This window comes from Mirounga angustirostris, unplaced genomic scaffold (genome assembly GCF_029215605.1).
Source record: "Mirounga angustirostris isolate CCGP_5_RB_7025 unplaced genomic scaffold, mMirAng1.0.hap1 SCAF_1, whole genome shotgun sequence".
NCBI lineage: Eukaryota > Metazoa > Chordata > Mammalia > Carnivora > Phocidae > Mirounga > Mirounga angustirostris.
Window position 1 is genome coordinate 64,182,276 of NW_026991709.1, and position 23,352 is coordinate 64,205,627.

The 23,352-nt window shown below is 38.3% G+C and overlaps 1 protein-coding gene across 8 annotated transcripts in view; it reads left to right on the top strand.

Annotated features, from left to right (window-relative positions):
• Positions 1-23,352, top strand: part of CFAP91 (cilia and flagella associated protein 91) — a 144,009-nt gene that overhangs the window by 17,323 nt on the left and 103,334 nt on the right. For 3 of the 8 annotated variants that reach the window (XM_064594064.1, XM_064593983.1, XM_054504221.2), the window contains exons 1-5: positions 78-288; positions 4,981-5,057; positions 5,573-5,730; positions 6,532-6,615; positions 7,860-7,916. In XM_064594064.1, the coding sequence (XP_064450134.1) occupies positions 165-288; positions 4,981-5,057; positions 5,573-5,730; positions 6,532-6,615; positions 7,860-7,916 (500 nt within the window). In that variant the 5' untranslated portion in view covers positions 78-164. Of the gene's footprint in view, positions 1-76; positions 289-3,074; positions 3,225-4,980; positions 5,058-5,572; positions 5,731-6,531; positions 6,616-7,859; positions 7,917-23,352 lie in introns of those variants that run through there. The other 5 variants (XM_064594266.1, XM_045902945.3, XM_045902944.3 and 2 more) reach the window with 3 other exon arrangements.

The window sequence follows — 23,352 nt, forward strand, 5'->3', positions numbered from 1 at the left end:
TCCGTTTCTAGCCCCGCCCCATGTATTCGCCCCGCCCTTCCCCTCCTGCTCCTCGCCCCGCCCCTTATCTCGGCGCTGAGGAGGAGGTTACCATAGCGACCGTGCACACAGCAGCTAGGCGTCCCTCGTTGGTCCCCGGCTGGCCGGAGGGAAGAGGCGACACCATGAGCCATGTGGTGACTATCGAGGAGCCCCAGGCCAACCCGCAGGTGTCTCAGACCCGGTGCGGGATCAGGTCGGGGGCCTGGGGCAACGTCTCCTCCAATCGACAATATGATTTTCTGTACGGTAAGGGTGGCACCAGACCTCCCTCCTGAGGTGTTGAGTTCTGGGCTGGGTGGGCTTCGGGACGGTGGGACCGGGCCAGGGGCCCGGTGAGCGGAAGATGAGCCTCAGGACGGATCCCTTGTCCGCGGTTATCCTTTGTTGGGTGGGAGCAGCTCCGAGCTCCGCAGGTGGCGGCGCTCTCCGGGCGCGTCGGAAGCCCCAGGTGCGCTCAGAGTCCCGGAGCACCGCGCGGGATCGCCTTACTGCTCGCCGCCTGTTACCACCTTTTCCTGATAATTTGCACAGCCTTAAGTAATCTTCCCGAAACCTGTTTCCGGTGTTTTGCTATCCAGAAAAGTATGTAATGATTTGCAGGCTTGGAGATTCACTCAACATTCCCACGTTCAAACTGTGTAAAGTGCCCGACAAAAATGACCTTCCCGCCCCCATTCTCCGGGCAACTCCAAATTTGACTTTGTAGATAAAGGAGTAGCAGTTTATCTCACGTTTGTTTCTAGTTTTTCTCTTTTTAAAAAAAACTTATTGTTACTCATCAAAGCATTGCTTATAAACTAGGTCCACTGGATTCTTTTGGGTCAATAAAGACAGGCCCAGTTTGTTTTAATGCCCTGCTTGTCCGTTTGTGTTCTGTCTCTTTTACTGGACCGTAAGTTTCTTGAGTTCTTTAGGTACTTGTTTTATACAGTTTTCCAGCCTTCTTAGCACCTATTCCAGTGTTGGTACATATGCAAGGTACTTCATAAATGCTTAGTGAATTTTGAATTTACTATTAAAAGAATTTTAATCAGTTAAACATGATTTTTTCTAATTTTGCCCTCATCAGTCTCATGCTCTTCACCTGAAACTTGCATTGCTTTTAACCATGTGGTATCTCCTCCTAAGATTCCCAGGATCATCTTTGGATGGGAATCCACAGGTTACCCATTTCCTGGTATAGGGGCTATGTAATGGTTGCTTACATTTTATAGCCAGTGGTTTTCTTTATCCATTCTTGGTTTCATTTTGAAAAATAAGTCTAGTAAACTGTAAACACATCACCGTGTTGATTTCAAAGGTAATTTGGAAATTGGATAGACCTCTTCAGGAAAGACAGGCAAACAATTTACCAAGCTTCTTGTCTCTTTTATTCTTAAAAGTATTCCTTTCTCTCTCTCTCTTTTTTGCAGGGAGATGCTAAATGTCTCCATGTCCCTTGCAAGGAACAGAAACCCACTCAAAATAGGCCAAATAAAGTTTGGATTGTTCCAATAAAACAGGCAGTCTCACAGCTATTAATGGACAGGAAGCATAGTATAGCCAGGACAAAGTAGAACCAAGACAGGGAAGGTCAGAACTAAGGTATGGTGCCCTTCTGCGTGATTTCTTAGACCTTATGGTTTTTTATCTTGTTTAGGTTGTCAGATTTAGCAAGTAAAAATACAGGATGCACAGTTAAATTTGAATTTGAAATAAATAACAAATAATATTTTAGTATATTTATTTATATATTTAGTATAAATTTTTGGCCCCATGCAATATTTGTGATCTATTTATATAAAAAGTTATTCATTGCCTATATGAAATTTAAATTTAACTGGGCATCCTGTATTTTATCTGTCAACAGATATGTTGCATCCTGTATTTTATCTGTCAACAGATATGTTGCAGAATGTGTAGTCATAAATCATACAGTATTGTGCCATTATCTTCTCTAGATGGCAGGAATGTTTCTATGGATAGCACGTCTTTGTACTCCTTATGGGAAGAAGAGGAGAATAGCTTATAATTTATTATTCAGATTTAGGGGAAATGCAGGCTAAACTCATTTAAGATGAACAACACAGTTGGAACCATAGACCCAATGACATCTTTTAAATCACTTAAAATAAGAGTATGAATAGAAATTTCCCATTGGGGACGCCTGGGTGGCTCCGTCAGTTAAGCATCTGCCTTCGGCTCTGCTTCTCCCTCTCCCTCTGCCTGCCGCTCCCTGCTTATGCTCTCTCTCTCTGTCAAATAGATAAATAAAAAATCTTAACAAAATTTCCCTTTGTCCCCAATATATCAGACATGTTGAAGGTATAGGCTTTGTCCCTTTAAACAGGTGCATTCATTCAGCCTTCAAATTCATGAGCCTGTAATTTGAGGTCATAAAATCTGGCCTCATCATTCCTAATCAGCCCAGTTTCCATCACTTCTCAACTTGAATCATAGGTGTGGATTTGGGTGCTGCAGCTAAAGAAGAGTATATTAAAGGTGATGATTCCCAAATTCATATCACTGGTCCAGACTTCTCTCCCAAACTCTAGATTCTTATGTCAAATTGCCTACTTCATTTCTCCACTTGGACATATAAGAGACACCTAAGGCATGCTTTTCATGTTCTCCCTACAAACCTGCTCCACCACAGGCTTTCCTGTGTCAATTGATACCAATCCCATACTTTAGTTGCTAAGTCTAAAAATCTTGGAGCCATCATTGTCTCATCTCTCTCTCTCTCTGACACACACCATTCCAATCCATTAAGTCCTCTCTGGTCCCACCTTAAAAATATATCTAGAATCCTGCCCCATTTCATCACTTCTCTTGCCACCACCATCATTTCTTCTCTAGGTTCACTGCATGAGCCCCCTAATAGGTCTCCCTGTCTTTTCCATTGTTTCCATGCAGTCTGTTCTTCACTGGGCAGCCACAATGAACATTTTATTATTTTTTTTAAAGATTTTATTTATTTATTTTAGAGAGAGAGCACATGAGTGAGTGGGCAGAGGGGTAAAGGGGTAGAGAGGGAGGGGAGAAGGAAAGAGAGAGAATCCCAAGCAAACTCCACACTGAGTGCAGAGCCCTATTTAGGGCTCAATCCCACAAGCCTGAGATCATGACCTGATCTGAAACCAAGAGTCGGATGCTTAACCGCCTGAGCCACCCAGGAGCCCCTACAATGAACATTTTAAAATGTAAGTCAGATTTTGTCACATCTTGTCTCAAAATCTTGAAATGGTTTCCCTCCTCACTCAGATTAAAAGCCAAAGTCTTTTCAGTGGTCCACAAAGCCCCATGTGATCTAGGCCCCTGGTAACTTGCCTGACCTTTTATCTACCATATTTTGCCTCTCTCACTCTGTTTCAATCCTGTTGGTCTCTGCTGTTTTTCAAACATGTCAGGCATGCTGCCATCCTAGGGCCTTTGCTCTAGCTGTTTCCTCTGCCTCAAATGCTTTTCTTTCAAATAACAGTATAGTTAACTCCCCACTTGCAAGTCTCCTTAAATGTCACCCCTTGGGGCACCTGCGTGGCTCAGTCAGGTTAAGCATCTGCCTTTGGCTCAGGTCGTGATCCCAGGGTCCTGGGATCGAGCCCCATGTCGGGCTCACTACTCAGTAGGTAGCCTGCTTCTCCCTCTCCCTCTGCTGCTCCCCCTGCTTGTTCTCTCTCTTTCTCTCTCCTCTCTCTCTCTGTCAAATAAATAAATAAATAAATAAATAAATAAATAAATAAGGTCACCCCTCAATGAGGCCTGGCCTGCCCTGACTCCCCTGTGTAAAATTGCAATCCAATCTCCATTACCTGCTCTTTCCCCACTTTTTAAAATAACACTATCCTCTAACATATTATATAATATGCTAATTTGTTTTGTTGTTTATTGTCTCTCTCTCATGAAGTCAGGGATCTTTATCTTTTTCTTGATATGTTCCAGGCACCTTGAACATAGTAACCTGTCAATAAATCTTTCTTGAATGAAAGAGAGCTGAGCCTCTTGTAGTTTTTCAACCTTGGGAGAATATTAAATGTCTGCATTCAATATATCATTTTTGTTGGGTAACTGAGGACTTATTAGACTCTAGGAATTGACTCACATTATCTAAATTAAATTAAATTTAAATTACTTATAAATCACAATAACAATTATTAATTTCTGTGAATAAATATGTTGCCAAGTCATCTAGACTAGTTGGTCAAGGTATTTGTTTCTCAAGAGATATCTACTAGGGAAATCAAGTCTCTATCTGAAGGTTGCTTATGAATTTAATATCATATTGTTTAATTTTAAGGGATAGTATAATCGATCATAAATATTCTTCATTGCTTTAAAGATATACCTAACAAGTCCATACTTATAATAACAGGGCAATCTTTTGTGGAACTTTGGAGAAAAAACTTAGTCCCATCATCAACATCCTTCTAAATTTAAGGAGTGAATTATAGCTGATTTTATTTATTTATTATTAGAGAATGACATTTTCCTACTATGTTTATCAATTCTGAGGTGACATGTTGTTAAGAGTTTGTATCTTTCCCTTGTACTGAATATGGGAGGTAGTGCCCCCAATGTGTTATTTCTTTTACTTGTAAATGGGTGTAGTTAGCATATACAGGGTCTCTCATCTTAGAGTATTTCCTGGGCTACCCAGACCCAGAAAGTTGTTTGTTCATAGGAGAGAAAAGACGGTGTGTTTAGGCTCTGGTGCTTGAGGACATCTCAGGCCTACTTTTTGCCTTGCAATTCTATAACCTGACTTTGGAATATACAGAGGAGAAATGCATCTAACAGACTCTCACTTGTGATAGAGTAACAGGGCAATGAGCTACTGTAGAGTTAGGCAATATCTAAATCTTGTAATTTTTTTTCCAAATAAGAAATTACATTATTTTGCCATTATTCTCAGTCTAGATATATTCCATTCCTTATACCACCTTATTGTTTATTTTGCAGATCCATTGTTTATTGTGTCAAGTGAGAAAGACCACACGCAGGCAAATATCCAAGCTAACCTGATTCGAAACAGACTGGTAGGTCTAATTCAATCACTAAGGCAGCCTAATGAACTTGAACTATCCAGTTTTGCTAACCACACTAATCAGATTGACTAATCATGAGATCTCCAGTGGATTTTATATTCTGCAGAAATTACTCTGCCATGATTACTAGGGGATAAGACATCTTGATACTTGTGGCCCAATGTGAAGATTAATTAACTAATAGTGAATAAAGGACTCATTATAACCTAATTTATTTCAGTGGGAAAAGTTATATATGCCTGTGTTAAGTTAAAAGAATTCAAGTAGTACAAAAACATATACAGTATGAAATAAATTCTAACCCTCATCCCCCTTCTCATAATCATCCACTGTTATCAGTTTCTTGGGTATCTTTCTAGAGATATTCTATGCACATACAATTACCCTTCTTTCTATGCTACATACACTATTGTGTACCATTTAAAATTTACAATAACAAAATGCTTTAGAAAATCTGATGGTAAAATTTTGTCCTTTTCCTCCCTATCTCCCTGTCCTAATTTTAGAGAAAAGTTCCCAGGTTTAGAAGCATGTTCAGTAACCTGATCCATTATCCAAGATATTCTCTGTATTGGAGCAACGCAGACCCTGTCCCACCATTCATCCGCCGGGAATGGAAAGGACAGGAGGAGAAACACAGAGAAGCCCTTGGGCAGCTTGCCATGTAAGTGTCAGGTAGCTTCGGGGGCCACTCATGTTTTTAATGAATGCATTTTTCTTCTTAAGATTTTTTATTCTGCATTTTTTAAAAGTATAATTGGGATGTTACACCTAGGTCAATTGACCCCAAATTCTCTCTCTTAAACCCCCTAGCCAAAACAAGCCTGATTCAGGGGCAGTGGTTATGGGTTTATGGGTTAGTAGATATTCTCAGAAGCTTGGAGTGAATATATATATATATAATATATATATATATAAAATGACAATTTGCCACCAAAGGTAGAGGTAGAGGTGACTGAATTTGTTTCTTTGATCCATCTTAGAAATTGCAACTATACACTTCTGCTAGTATCTAAATATATATATATATGTATTTGGAGATTTGCAGCCAAAACACCTTCAGAGACAAGTCTCTTGAATTCTTTATTCTTTTAATTATTTATAAGTCATGCCTAGTAAATTAAAAGAAAAAAGCTACCTTTCAGCCTGGACATAAAAATATCTCTTAAAACTCTATTATTCCTATGTACTATTAATTAAAAGTGTGCATTTTTGTATGTGAGATTTCATAAATCTACTCTTTTCTTACTCTTACTTCCCCTTGTTAGCTCCCGGTTTCCTGCTCAGGGAAAGTAATTATTATGTAGTCTGAGATAGGTCAGTCAGATGCATGTTATAGAAGACTTTGCTCTCAGTCTCAGATACCCTGTGCATCTCCCACTTTACAGACATAAAAATATGAAATAGAAATTATATTTGGAACTAATATGTTAGAGTTTAATAATGTTTTCCTGCTTCATTTTAGAATTGATAAGTCTTTTCAGATGGCTAAAGAGGCTTATGAAGATCCTGAAGTTACTGGAAGGAATCGCTATAAATATTTTGAAAGGTAAGAAGTAATTACTAATGAAAATGAGCCCTGATATTATTAGAAAATGTCTTTATGATAATGATAGCAGCTATCAGTTTTGAGTGCATGCAATGTGTCAGGTACCAGTTTAAGTGCTTTATATATATAATCAATTCTCTTTTTAGATTGTATTTTTAAGTAATCTCTACACCCAACGTGGGGCTCCAGCTCACAACCCTGAGATCAAGAGTTGCATGCTCTACCAAGTGAGCCAGCGAGGTGCCCCTATATAACCAATTTTTACAACAGGAATGTAGGATAAGATATATTTTCCCTATTTATCAGTAAGGAAGCTGAGACGAAGAGAGGAAAAATAAATTACTTGAAGTCTCTTAAGTAAGCAAGTGGCAGATCTGGGATTCCAGCTAAAGCTGCCTAACTTCAGAGGTACTAGCTGTAAATAAGAATGTATATTTGAGAACAAAATGAAGTCATCAAATCAAGTGAGATACAGCAGAGACATCATGACAGTATAGTACATGGGAAATTGTTATAAGTGGCCAATAGACAACATTCACTGTCTTTTTGTGAATGTTGCCAAAACCAATATGGTCGAAAGTTTCACTTTGTTTCATTTGTGATCAATACTCATGTGATAATCATATAGTCAGATTAAAATAAAATGAGGGTCTCCCTATAGGTCTTCTGTGGTTAGAGAAATAGTCTTGGTGCCATATGTACATAAGCTTCCTTGAGAAAGTAAATTTGTAACCCACGTTGTTACTTGTGAGCAACCTCTTTAGAGAAGTTTTATAATGCTGACTTTTTAGAGCAATGTTAAATTTTCAACACAGTATACTCAATTCCTAGACTTTCTGGGGGTAGTTTTTAAAACTAAATCACTGAGAATTTCAGAATGTCTCAGGGAACTAGAGAAGTTGCTGGGAGCTCATGACCAGCTGAAGCCCAGGTATAAGGCATTACTTCTGAAAGTATGATTTCTTTACCATCTGCAGGGAAAACATTGGAATGTCTATTACAAATGTAGATTCATTAGCTCTGTCTTAAATCTACTGGATCTCCTGGGCTGGACTTGGTAATTTGCATTTTAAACAAAAATCTCCCCACTCTCCAGTGATTTTGTGTTTGTCCAGGTTTGAGGATTAGCAATATGCGTTATTCAAGCTCACTGATTTTAAGGGACTAATATGAGAGTTGTAATAAAGCCCAGAGAGCACACAGTGTAAAAGTCCCACACGTTTGTGTTCTTCTTTCTCCACCAGGCCTTTCCTTCCATTTCATCAACAGATGCCATTTAATGTTGTTTTTGCAGCAACCAAGTAAGTAACCATTATTTTACAACTTTTTTTCCTGGTTTTTTATTTATTGTTTGTTCCCATATTTGTTTCCAGAAGTTCTGTAAATCAACATTTTTCAAATTCCAGATCACAAATCATTAGAAAGTCATGACATATTTTAGTGGGTGATGAACAGTATTTTAGCAAATGAAATAGAAAATAACCAGAAGCATCAGATACATTGAGGGTAAATTGCCTTTTTGCTAATAACTTCTGTTTTGGGTAGATATATACATTTTTTCATATGTAATGATTATGATGTAAAATGTATTTCTTATTATGTGTTATGGTAAAAATAAAAGTTAAAAAATGCTTTAAATATCATCTTTTGCTTCCCTGAAACGCACATTTATTTGGGAACAGCTCTTCAACATTTTATCAAGAAAACTAATCAGTTATAAAATAGTTTTTGAGTACTGGAAGTTCATAATTTAATAATCATAATCTACACAAGGTAATTTAATATACGAAGATCAATGCAACATGGTTTCTGTCCCACAGAGGGGTGGACCAAGGTGAGAGAGAGGTAAAGGACAAGGGCCGAATCTGGGATGAATGTGCAGTTCTCCAGTCTTGTTTTAGGGCTATACTGTTTCCTGAGTCAGTATAACTTAATTTGTGTATAAGAGAAAAAAATAAAATGATCAGGAAACGAAACCTTTTTTAAGGTATCAGATTTCTGAACAGAAATTTAGATAGGGCTTCACTTTCAAACAAGCCTTTAAAGGATACCCTAACGATACAGCATTTTATGAATAGAATATATGTTATCAAATGTCTGTAATCCTCAAGATAAGTGCCAGTTGTGAACCTGATTCTCTGATTTTTTAATTCTTTTTTGAAGATTATTTATTTATTAGAGAGTGCATGAGCAGGATGGCGGGGGGCGGGGGGTGCGTATGCAGACTCCCCACTGAGCAAGGAGCCTGACACGGAGCTTGATCCCAAGATCATGACCTGAGCCAAAGGCAGACACTTACCTGACTGAGCCACCCAGGCACCCCTCTCCTCTGATTTTTTAAGACTATGCGTGGATACTATTGGCTCTTATATAGATGGAGAATAGATTTCTTGCCCTCCCCCTAGAGAGATCAACTTTGTGTGGTGTCAGTTTACTTGGGGACAGCTACAGACTTGTTTTCAGTGAAATGCTCTGTATGAGAAAAGGAGAACATATGAGATTGGTGGATCCCTATAGATACCTTTGATAATTCTTTAAAAGCAGGCTTAGTGGATCACCTACTATGGAGGTAATAATTACATCAGGTCTAAAAGTTGTTTAATTAATTGTGGGGAGTTCTGAGGTCTACAGCGATGAACACTGAGCCTCTTCTTTTCTAAATAACTGTGACGTGGGAGATTCCCTATAAGAATTAAACTGTAACGGTTGGCATCTTAGATACTCTTTGTCTTTCTTAGAAGTTTTTAAAGAATTAATCAGTATCCCTGAATGAAGTCAACTCTGGGATTCTGGCAGGGTTCAATTTCTGAGCAATGAGGATAATCCACCTTATGTTAGCAGGGATAGAATTGTCTGGGGGACCAGCTGGCCTTCTCCAGCCATACCCTTTTCATGGTTAGCTGTTGGAGTCTTTACTTTGGACTCATGTAAGCATCTTGGGGAAAAGGATAAAAAGTTAACATTTTTAAAAAGTTCAGTGGTGGATTTTAGTTCCACATGTAAGGAGCTTGGCAGTTGCCACCTGTCCTAACAACAAGTAAGAAGCAACAACTTTTCTTGGATCTGTAAGAAAAGGGGAGAATTCAGGACAAACTGCTCCCCTAAGATTAGAGAGGCATGTTTACAAGGAGGCATGGCTTCCCAGAATCCTAGAGATTCATGAGTGGAAACCACTCCAGAAACCAAGTCCAGGTAGGAAAGCCTGAACAATAATTAATGAATTGCTGGAGGCTCTGAGAATTAAATTCTAGGGGGACCTAGTCATTGGGGTTCCCACAATTTTGTGAGATTTACCTCCAGGACCTCAACTAGGTTCTCACAGGGCATTTGGGGAAAAATCCCCTCATGCTCTTCGTAGGGGGAGTGGAAAGGAAACCATTTTGGAATATGCCAGAGCACTCTGTTCTTCTTAACAAGGTCAACCGTTAGGAGAAACTAGTTAACCAGAGCCTAACCTGCTGGGTATTATTAGAGCCTAACTGACCTGGGGGTAGGAAAATATGCAACTCTAGCCTCCTCTAGCCATCTTGCCCCACCTAGGAGGGGGGTGGGGAGAAAAAACTGAGAAACACTTAAGAAATTCACAGTCCATATACATAGGCTCACCAAAAGACTGAGACATAATCATAGGATAATAGAACACTTATCTTCCCCCCCCCCCCCTCACCTCACCCCCACAACCCCCACATTACTAAAGGCCTATTTACAGTAGTTTTTCTTACCCAGTACATTATGTGTAGCAGTCAAGAAACAAAAGGCATACTGAAAGGCAAAAAACACAATTTGAAGAGACAGCATAAGCATTAGAACCAGACATGGCAGTTATGTTGGAATTATCAGATCAGGAATTTAAAACAACTATGATTAACATGCTAAGGGGCTCTAATGGATAAAGTGGATAGCATGCAAGATCAGATAGACAATGTATGCAGAGAAAAGGAATCTTAAAGAACGAAAAAAAGAAATGCTAGAAATAAAAAATGCTGTAACAGAAATGAAGAATACCCTTGATGGGCTCATTAGTAGGCTGGACATAGCTTAGGAAAGAATTTTGGAGCTAGAAGATATAACCATAGAAAGCTATAAAACTGGAAAGCAAAGAGAATAAAGACACAAAGACTGAAAAAAAAGAACAGAATATCCAAGAACTGTGGGCAACTACAAAGATATAATAAATGTGTAATGGAAATACCAGAAGAAGAAAGAGAGAAAGGAACAGAAGACATATTTGAAGCAATAATGATTGAGGATTTCCCCAAATTAATGTCAGACACCAAACTACAGAGTTAGGAAGCTCAGAGAACACCAAGCAGGATAAATGCCAAAAGAAGTACACTGAGACATATCATATTCAAACTAAAGAAAATCAAGATAAAGAAGAAATTTTGACAGAATCTAGAGGACAAATATGCCTTACTTATAGAGGAACAAAGATGAGAATTACTTCTGACTTCTCAGAAATCATGTGAGCAAGAAGAGAGAGAAGTGAAAATTTGAAGTGTTGAGAGAAAAAAAAATCAACCTAGAATTCTGTATCCTGTGAAATTACCTTCAAAGGTGAAGGAGAAATAAAAACTTTCTCAAACAAAAATTGAGGAAATCTGTTGCTACTAGACCTGCCTTACAAGAAATGTTAAAAGAAGTTCTTTAGAGAGAAGGAAAATAAAAGTCAGAAACTTGGATCTGCATAAAGAAAAGATGGAATAAATGAAGATAAAATGAAAAGTTGTGTTTTTTAATCTGACAGTTGACAGTTTGTTCAAAATAATAACAACAATGTATTTGGAAACATATATGCAGTTGATACACAGTTGACTCAAAAATATGGGGGTTGGGGCACTGACCCTCGCATATTAGAAAATCCATGCATAACTTTGACTCCCCCAAAACTTATCTACTCATAGCCTACTGTTGACTGGAAGCCTTACCAATTATATAAACAGTTGATTAACACATACATATTTTGTATATTTATTATGTACTATATTTTTTACAGTAAAGTAAGATAGAGAAAAAATGTTAAAATCACAAGAGAAAATACATTTATAGTACTGTACTATATTTATGAAAAAAAATCCATGTGTAGGTGGATCTATGCAGTTAAAACCTGTGTTCAAAGGTCAACTGTGTGTGTGTGTATGTGTGTGTGTGTATGCTTATGTATGCTTATATTTAAGTAAAATGAATGACAGCAATGATAAAGAGATGGAAGGGAAGAATTAGGATTGTTTTGTTAATTATATGATGTGTATATGTTGTCAACTATATGTTGTCAAGAAATCCACTTTATTTTTTTATTAAGTTTTTAAATTTTAATTCCAGTATAGTTAACATACAATGTTATATTAGTTTCAGGTGTACAATATAGTGATTCAACCAGTTCTATACATTACTCAGTGTTCAGCATGATAAATGTACTGTTTAATCCCCACATCTATTTCACCCATCTCCCCCAGCTACCTCCCCTCTAATAACTATCAGTTTGCTCTCTATAGTTAAGCGTCTATTTTTTGTTCTCTCTCTTTTTAAAGAAACCCACTTTAATTATAAAGACACATATAGATTTTAAGAATTTTAAGAATTTATTTTTAAGTAATGTCTACACCCAGTGTGGGGCTTGAACTCAAAACCCTGAGATCAAGAGTCACAAGGCCCACCAACTGAGCAGCCAGGCACCCCATAATGTGTCCTTTTTTTTTCTTTAATGTATACTGTATGCCCAGTGTGGGGCTTGAACTCACAACCCCAAGATCTAAGAGTTGCATGCTCTATTGACTGAGCCAGTCAGGTGCCCTGAGACACCTATAGATTAAAAGTAAATGGGTAGAGAAAAATACATTATGCCAGCACTAATTAAAAGAAAGCTGCAGGAGTTATACTAATTTCAAACAGAGCAGACTTCAAAGCAAGGAAGATTATCAGGGATAAAGAGAGGCATTACACAATGATAAAAGGCTCAGTTCTCCAAAAAGACATACATTATTTCATGTGTATGCACCTAACAATATCAAACTACATAAGGCAAAAACTAATAGAATTACAAAGAGAAATGGATGAATCCATTATAGTTGGAGACTTTAATACCCTTCCCGTAGAAATGGACACATCTAGCAGGCAGCAAATCAGTAAGGCTCTAGTTGAACTCAAGAACACCATCAGTCAACTGGATATAATTGATATCTACAGACTACTTCATCCAACAACTGCAGAATACATATTCTTCTCAAGTTCACATGGAAGATTCACCATGATAGAGTACATTCTGGGCCATAAAACACAATTTAACAAATGTGAAAGAATAGAAATCATACAGTGTCTGCTCTCAGACCACAATGGAACTAAACTAGAAATTAATAACAGAAGGATAATAGAGAATTCCTGAATATGTAGAGATTAAATGATACATTTCTAAATGACACGAGGGAGAAAGAAGAAATCTCCACAGAAATGAAAAAATATTTTGAACTTCATGAAAGTGACAGTACAGTTTTTTAGAATTTGTGGGGTACATTGAAAGCAGTGCTTAGAGGGAAATTTATAGCATTGAATTCATGTATTAGAAAAGAAGAACTAAAACCAATCATCTAGGTTTTCACCTTAGGAAACTAGAAAAAGAAGAGTAAATTAAATCCAAAGCAAGCAAAAAAAAGGAAATAATAAAAATCAGAGCATAAATCAATGGAATTGATGAAGAAAATCAATAGAAAAAAATCAATGAAACCCAGAGCTGGTTCTTCAACAAGATCACTAAAATTGAAACCTCTAGCCAGGATAACTGGAAAAAAAAAAAAAAGAGAGAGGACACTACTTTCTAATATCAGAAATGAAAGAAAGGATATCACTACAGATTCTATTGACATTAAAAACATAAAGGAATACTATGAATAACAATGCCTGCAAATTTGATAACCTAGATGAAAAGACTAATTACTTGAGGGGCACCTGGGTGACTCAGTCAGTTAAGTGTCTGCCTTCGGTTTGATTCGTGATCCCAGGATCAAGCCCAGGCTCCCTCCTCATCGGGGAGCCTGCTTCTCCCTCTCCCTCTGCCCCTACCCCGCCCCACTCATGCTCTCTTTCTCACTCTGCTCTCTCTCTCTGATAAAATCTTTTTCTTTTAAAAAGGAAATGCTTGAAAGATACAATTTGTCATAACTCACACAAAAGGAAGAGACAATGTGAATAGACCCATATCTATTAAAGAAATTAAATCAATAATTAATAACCTTCTAAAACATAAAGCACCAGACTCAGATGGGTCTACTGGTGAATTCTACCAAACTTTTAAGGAAGAAATGATACCATTCTCTACAATCTCTTTTAGATAATAGAAGAAGAGGGGATACTTTCTAACTTTATGAGGCCAGCATTATTCTAAAACCAAAATCAGACAAAACATTAAAAGAAAATGGCAGACCAATGAACATAGGCACAAAAATCCTCAGCAGAATATTAGCAAATCAAATCCAACAGTGTATAAAAAGTTATACACCATGACCAGGCTGGTGCAAAGCTGGTTCAGCATTTGGAAATCAATTAGTGTAATCCATCATATCACAGGCTAAACAAGAATAATCACATGATCATGTTAATAAAGGCAGAAAAACTATTTTACAACATCCATGTTTTATTCATGATAAAAACTCTGAGTAAACTAGGAATAGAAGGAAACTTCCCCAACTTGATAAAGAACATGTACAAAAAACCTGCAGCATACTTAATAATGAGAAACTCAAAGCTTTTCCACTAAGATCAGGAAAAAGGCAAAGATGTCCCCTCTCACCCCTCCTTTTCAACATCATAGAAGTCCTAGCTAATGCAAGAAGACAAGAAAAGGAAATAAAAGTTATAAGGACTGGGAAGGAAGAAATCTGTCTTTGTTAGCAGATGCTATGTTTATCTATGTAGATAATCACGGACAAAAAAGGACTAAAAAAACTAGAACCAATAAGTGATTGTAGTAAGGCTATAGGATACAAGGTTAATATACAAAAGTCCATTGCTTTCCTATATACCAGCAATGAACAAGTGGGATTTAAAATTAAAAATACAGTACCATTTACATCACCATAAAAAATGAAATATTTACGTATAAATCCAATAAGGTATATATATACAAGATCTATAAGAGGAAAACTATAAAACTTTGATGAAAGAAATCTTGAAGAAAGAAGAAGAACTAAATAAATGGAGAGATATTCCATGTTCCTGGATGAGAAGACTCAATATTATCAAGATGTCAAGTCTTCACAACTTGATCTATCGATTTAATGTAATCTCAATCAAAATCCCTGCAAGTTATTTTATGGATATCAACAAACTGATTCTAGAGCTTATATGAATAGTCAATATGTGTTGACAATAGCCAACACAATATTGAAGGAGAAGAACAAAGTTCAGGACTGACACTATCTGACTTCTATACCTACTATTAATCTGTAGTAATCAAGACAGAGTGGTATTGGGGAAAGAATAGACAGATCAGTGAAACAGAATAGGGAGCCCAGAAGTAGGCCCACATAAATATAATCAACTAATCTTTGACAGGAAGAATAAAGGCAATACAATGGAGCAAAGATAGTCTTTTCAACAAATGGTGCTAGGACAACTGGACATTTACATGCAAAAAATAAAAAATAAAAAGAATCCAGACACAGACCTTACACCCTTCACAAAAATTAATTCAAAATGGATCACAGATCTCAGTGTAGAATGTAAAACTGTAAAACTTTTAGAAGATAACAAGAAAAAAATCTAGATGGCCTTGGGTATGGCAATGACTTTTTAGCTGTAACACCAAAGGTACAATCCTTTAAAGAAAAGATGGATAATCTGTACTTTATTAAAATTAAAAACTTCTGGTTTTTCGAGCAAAGATGGCAGAGTAGTAGGAGGACCCTAGGCTTACCTCATCCCTTGAACACAGCTAGATAAATATTTTTTTTTTTTTAGATTTTTTTAATTTATTTATTTGAGACAGAATGAGAGAGAGAGAGAGAGCACATGAGAGGGGTGAGGGTCAGAGGAAGAAGCAGGCTCGCTGCCAAGCAGGGAGCCCGATGCGGGACTCGATCCAGGGACTCCAGGATCATGACCTGAGCTGAAGGCAGTCGCTTAACCAACTGAGCCACCCAGGCGCCCACAGCTAGATAAATATTAAATGTTCTGAACACCCAAGGAATCTGGGTACTGACAGAACAAACTGCACAACCAGAGGGAGAGAAAAGGCCACATCATGGAAAGTTGGAGGTGTGGAGATATGATGGGGAGAAAAGGATGGTGGGTGCTGCAGAGGAGAGGGAGCCCTGATCATGGAGAGAGGCAAGATGGGGGCGTTGCACAGGGGATCACACAAGGAAAACATTTCCTCAAAGCCATTGACTGGGAAAACGGGAGGGCTGATTATTGTGAGTTTTTACAATCAACAGAACTCAAAGACTGGAGTTTTAGAGTCCTGTGCTGTGGCCAGTGTGGAGCCCGGTAGGTGCTGCAGTGCTCCTGTGGAGAAGTAGGGCAGAGAGCCTGAGAGCAGACAGCATGCTCTGAGGATCCCCTGGGATGCACTGGGAGAGATGGTTCCCCCTTCTTGAAGTGCATCTGGGAAAAGTGGAATTGCTTCTCCAGGGAAAAAAGAGGTCGCAGGCATCATTATGCTCCCCCACCCCTTAGCATAGACAGACATCTGCTGAGGTGGCTAACCTGGACACTGGCTTTTGCTTCACTTTACTCCAAACCACTGTGTGTTCATCATATTTCTAGGACAAACCTCTACCAGCCCCAGTATGGCAAGACCTTTCCCCAGAGGACCAGCGCACAGGTCCAAGCCATGCCAGGTCCCTAAAGTTTGGAGCTGTAAAACTCAGCCAGCCTGCCTGGGATAAAACACAGGTACCCTGCACTGCCGGGTGGATAGACACCGGACACAGACAGGGTGAAGGCAGGGATCTGCGGGACACCTGGGATACACAAGGGGAGATTGTTCATTCTTCTGTAAGGGCTTGCCAGACAGTGGTGGGCACCAACTCCCCTCTCCAGGATGAGGGAGAGGGCTGGTGCCATTTCCCTTCTCTGCCCCTCAGCATAAACTAACTTCAGTAAGCAGCACAAGCCAACAGTGGCAGCATAAACCACCTATATCAAGCTCTGCCCCCCTGCACTCTGCAGGTGCTTCTTTACTAGGGCAAGTGTGCCTGAGAACCTGAGCAGCAGGCCCCTCCCCCAGAAGACCAGCATAACCCCCCTGTATGCACCAAATCTACAGACCATAGAGTGCTGCAAAGCATCAGGTCTCTTTTAATAAACAGACCAGAACACAAATACTTAAAACTTGCCACACTCTGGCCAAGTTCCAAACAGTTCCCAGTGCAGGCAAGGTGAAACTGCAGAGGACTGACCTGAGGGAAAGAGTAGCCAGAACACAGCAGCAGAGTGCACACAGCATATACCAGAGACACTTCCTGAAGTGCCAGGCCCAGCACAGCATATGACCTCTTCTCCATAAAGTCATTACTCTCAGGAGCAGGAAACAAAACGGGCTTTCCTAACAAATAGAAGAAGACAGAGACCTAAACAAATGCCAAGACAGAGGAATTCATCCCAAAAGAAAGAACAGGAAAAGGTCATGCTAGAGATCTAATCAGAACAGATATAAGTAATATGCCTGATCCAGAATTTAAAACAACAACCATAAGGATACTAGCTGGGCTTGAGAAAAGCATAGAAAATACCAGGCAGTCCCTTACTATAGAGATAAAAATCCTAAAAAGTAGTCAGGCTGAAATAAAAAATGCTATAACCGAGATATAAAACTGACTGGATGTAATGACCACAAGAATGGATGAAACAATGAATGTGATATAGAAGATAAAGTTATGGAAAATAAGTTGAAATGAAGAGGGAAAGAAAAATATTGGATTATGAATGTAGACTTAGGGGACTCAGTGACTCCACAAAGTATATAACATTCATATCATAGGAGTTCCAGAAGAAGAAGAGAAGGAAAAGGGGGCAGAAGGTTTATTTGAGGAAATTGTAGTTGAAAACTTTTCTAATCTGGGGAAGAAACACAATCCAAATCCAGGAGACACAGAACTCCCATCAAAATCAACAAAAGCATGCCAACACCAAGATATATTATAGTAAAATTTGCAAAATACAGAGATAAGGAAAGAATCCTAAAAGCATCAAGAGAAAAGAAGTCCTTAACTTACAAGAGAAGACAAAATAAGGTTAGTAGCAGACCTTTCCACAGAAACTTGGCAGGGTGGAACAGATTGGCATGATATATTCAATGTGCTGAATGGGAAAAATATGCAGCCAAGAATACTCAATCTAGCAAGGTTGTCATTCAGAGTAGAAGGAGAGAGAAGAGTTTCCCAGACAAACAAAAACTAAAGGAGTTTATGATCACTAAACCAGCCCTGCTGGTTTTATTTTTTTAAAAGATTTTATTTATTTATTTTGACAGAGAGAGAGACAGCGAGAGAGGGAACACAAGCAGGGGTAGTGAGAGAGGGAGAAGCAGGCTTCCCACTGAGCAGGGAGCCCGATGTGGGACTCGATCCCAGGACCCTGGGATCATGACCTGAGCCGTAGGTAGACGCTGAACGACTGAGCCACCCAGGCGCCCCAAAACCAGCCCTGCTGGTTTTAAAGGGGACCCTTTGAGTGGGAAAGAAAGACCAAAAGTAACAAAGACTAGAAAGGGACAGAGAAAATCTCCAGGAACAAGGACAAAACAAGTAAAACAATGGCACTGAAGTAATATCTAACAATAATCACTCTGAATGTAAATGGACTAAATGCTCCACTCAAAAGACATAGGGTATCAGAATGGATAAAAAAAAAAAAAAAAGAAAGGACCCATCTGTATGCTGCCTACAAGAGACTCACTTTAGACCTAAAGGCACCTACAGACTGAAAGTGAAGGGATGGAAAACAACTTATCATGCTAATGGACATGAAGAGAAAGCCAGAGTAGCCATACTTAAATCAGATAAAGTAGATTTTAAATCAAAGATGTAACAAGAGTTGAAGAAGGGCACCATATCATAATAAAGGGGTCTATCCAACAAGAAGATCTAACAATTGTAAATATTTATGCCCTCAACTTGGGAGCACCCAAATATATAAAACAATAACAAACATACAGGAGCTCACTGATAATAATACAATAATAGTAGGGGACTTTAACACCCCACTTACAGCAATGGACAGATCATCTAAGCAGAAAGTCAACAAGGAAACAATGGCTTTGAATGACACACTGGAACAGATGGACTTAATGGATATATTCAGAACATTTCATCCTAAAGCAGCAGAATACACATTCTTTTTGGGTGCACATGGGACATTCGTCAGAATAGATCATATACGAGGTCACAAATCAGGCCTCAACAAGTACAAAAAGATTGAGATCATACCATGAATATTTTCTGACCACAATGCTATGAAACTCGAAGTCAACCGCAAGAAAAAATGTGAAAAGACCACAAATACATGGAGGTTAAAGAACATCCTGCTAAAGAATGATGGGTTAACCAGGAAATTAAAGAAGAAATAAAAACTACATGGAAACAGATGAAAATGAAAACATGCTGGTCCAAAACCTTTGGGATGCAGCAAAACCGATTATAAGAGAGAAGTATGTAGCAAGACAGGCCTACATCAAGAAGAGAAATCTCAAATACACAACCTTACACCCAAAGGAGCTAGAAAAAGAACAAGTGAAGCCTAAAGCCAGCAAAAGAAGGGAAATAATAAAGATTAGAGCAAAAAGAAATGGTACAGAAATTAAAAAAACAAAAACAAAAAACAGAACAGATCAATGAAACCAGGAGCTTGTTCTTTGAAAGAATTAATAAAATTGATAAACCTCTAGCCAGACTTATCAAAAAGAAAAGAAAAAAAAGACCCAAATGAATAAAATCACAAATGAGAGAGGAGAAATCACAACCAATGCCACAGAAATACAAACAATTATAAGAGAATATTATGAAAAGTTATATGCCAACAAATTGGGCAGTTGGAAGAAATGGATAAATTCCTAGAACATACAAACTACCAAAACTGAAGCAGGAAGAAATTTGAACAGACCCACAACCAGCAAAGAAATTGAATCAGTGATCAAAAATCTCCCAACAAACAAAACTCCAGGGCCAGGTGGGTTCCCAGGGGAATTCTATCAAACATTTAAAGAAGAGTTAATATCTGTTCTTCTGAAGCTGTTCCAAAAAAATAGAAATGGAAGGAAAACTTCCAGACTCATTCTATGAGTCCTGCCTCACCTTGGTTCCAAAACCAGACAAAGACCTCACTAGAAAGAATTACAGGCCAATATCCCTGATGAATGTGGATGTAAAAATTCTCAAAAAGATAATAGAAAGTTGAATCCAACAGTACATTAAAGAGTTATTCAGCATGATCAAGTGGAATTTATTCCTGGGCTGCAAGATGGTTCAATATTCACAAATCAATCAACATGATACACCACATTAATAAAAGAAAGGAAAAGAACCATATGATCCTCTCAATAGATGCAGAAAAAGCATTTGACAAAGTACAGCATCCATTCATTATAAAAACTATCAAGGGCGCCTGGGTGGCTCAGTTGGTTAAGCGACTGCCTTCGGCTCAGGTCATGATCCTGGAGTCCCGGGATCGAGTGCCGCATCGGGCTCCCTGCTCGGCAGGGAGTCTGCTTCTCCCTCTGACCCTCCCCCTCTCATGCTTTCTCTCTCTCTCATTCTCTCTCTCAAATAAATAAATAAAATCTTAAAAAAAAAACTATCAATAAAGTAGGGATAGAAGGAACATACCTCAACATCATAAAGGCCATATACAAAAGACCCACAGCTGATACCATCCTCAATGAGAAAAAACTGAGAGCTTTTCCTCTATGGTCAGGAATAAGACAGGGATGTCCACTCTCACCTTTGCTATTTAAAGTAGTACTCAAAGTCCTAGCCTCAGCGTCAGACAACAAAAAGAAATAAAAGGCATCCAAATCGGCAAGGAAGAAGTCAAACTTTCACTATTCATAGACAACGTAATACTCTATGTAGAAAACCCAAAAGACCCCTGCCAAAAATTGCCAGAACTGATAACATGAATTTAGTAAAGTGGGAGGATAAAAAACCAGTGTACAGAGATCTGTTGCATTTCTGTATACCAATAATGAAGCAGTAGAAAGAGAAATCAAGGAATCAATCTCATTTACAATTGCACCAAAACCAAAATACCTAAGAATAAACCTAAGCAAAGAGGTAAAAGATCTGTACTCTGAGAACTATAGAACACTTATGTAAGAAATTGAAGAAGACACAAAGAAATGGAAAAACATTCTGTGCTCATGGATTAGAAGAGCAAATATTGTTAAAATGTCTATGCCACCCAAAGCAGTGCACACATTCAGAGCAATCCCTACCAAAATACCACCAGCATTTTTCACACAGCTAGAATTAACAATCCTAAAATTTGTATGGAACCACAAATTAGCCAAAGCAATCTTGTAAAAGAAAAGCAAAGCTGGAGGCATTCCAATGCCAGACTTCAAGTTATATTACAAAGCTGTAGTTGTCAAGACAGTATGGTACTGGCACAAAAACAGACACATAGATCAATGTAACAGAATAGATGACCCAGAAGTGGGCCCACAACTATATGGCAAACTAATCTTCGACAAAGCAGGAAAGAATATCCCATGGAAAAAGGACGGTCTCTTCCACAAATGATATTGGGAAAACTGGACAGCAACGTGCAACAGAATGAAACTGGACCACTTTCTTATGTACAAAAATAAATTAAAAATGGATGAAAGACCTAAATGTGAGACAGGAAACCATCAAAATCTTAGAGGAGAACACAGGCAGCAATCTCTTTGACCTTGGTCGTAGCAACTTCTTACTAGACACGTCGCTGGAGGCAAGGGAAACAAAAGCCAAAATGAACTATTGGGTCTTCATCAAGATAAAAAGCTCTGCACAGCAAAGGAAACAATCAAGAAAACTAAAAGGCAACCTATGGAATGGGAGATGTTTGCAAATGACATGTCTGATAAAGGGGGTTAGTGTCCAAAATCTACAAAGAACTTATCAAACTCAACACCCAAAAAAGCAACCCAGTTAAGAACTGGGCAGAAGATATGAATAGACATTTTTTTCAAAGAAGACATCCAGATGGTAACAGACACATGCAAAGATGCTCAACATCACTCATCATCAGGGAAATACAAATCAAACCACGATGAGATACCACCTCACACCTTTCAGAATGGCTAAAATTAACAACACAGGAAACAACAGATGTTGGTGAGGATGTGGAGAAAGGGGAACCCTCATGCACTTTTGGTGGGAATGCAAACTGGTGTAGCCACTCTGGGAAACAGTATGGAGGTTCCTCAAAAAGTTAAAAATGGAACTACCCTACAATCCAGCAATTGCACTACTAGGTACTTACCCAAAGGATACAAAAATACTGATTTGAAGGGATACATGCACCCTGATATTTATAGAAGCATTATTAACAGCCAAATTATGGAAGGAGCCCAAATGTCCATTGACTGATGAATGAATAAAGAAGTTGTCATATATATATATAATGGAATGTTACACAGCCATAAAAAAGAATGAAATCTTGCCATTTACAATGACACGGATGGAACTAGAATATATTATGCTAAGCAAGATAAGTCAGTCAGAAAGACAAATACCATTTGATTTCATTTATATGTGGAATTTAAGAAACAAAACAGATGAATGTAGGGGGGAAAGATAGGCAAACCATAAAACAGACTCTTAACTATAGAGAACAAACTGAGGGTTGCTGGAGGGGAGATGGGCAGGGGGATGGGCTAAATGGGTGATGGGGATTAAGGAGGACACTTGTGATGAGCAGTGGGTGTTATATGTACGTGATGAATCACTAAATTCTCCTGAAACTAATATTACACTGTATGTTAACTAAGTGGAATTTAAGTAAAAACTTAAAGAAAATTAGTAAATAAAGTTAAAAATTTCCAATGTACAAAAGACAATGTCAATAGAATGAGAAGACAAGCCACAGACTGATAGAAAATATTTGAAAAGACGTATCTGCTAAAGGACTGTTACCCGAACTATGTAGTGAACTCTTCAGACACAACAATAAGAAAAAGAACAACCTGATTTTAAAATGGGCCAAAGACCTTAACAGACACCTCACAAAGAGGATATACAGGTGGCAAATAAGCATATGAAGAGGTGCTTCACATCATATGTCATTGGGGAAATGCAAATTAAAACAATAAAATGTCACTCTGCACTTGCTAGAATGGCCACCATCTGGGACACTGGTAACACCAGCACTAGGAACCCTCATTCATTGCTGGTGGGAAATACAAAATGCTATAGCCACTTTGGAAGACAGTTTGGCTGTTTCTTATAAAACTAAACATACTCTTACCATATAGTCCAGCAATTGTGCTCCTTGGTGTTTACCCAAGGAGTTGAAAACTTACGTTTACACAAAACCTGCACATAAACCCATAGGTGTTTATAGCAGCTTTATTCATAAATGCCAAAACTTGGAGGCAACCAAGATGTCCTTTACCAGGTTGATGGATAAACTATGGTATATTGAGACAATGTAATATATTATTCATCACTAAAAAGAAATGAGCTATCAAGTCATGAAAAGACGTGGAGGAATCTTAAATGCGTATTACTAAAAGAAAGAAGCCAATCGGGAAAGTCTACATAC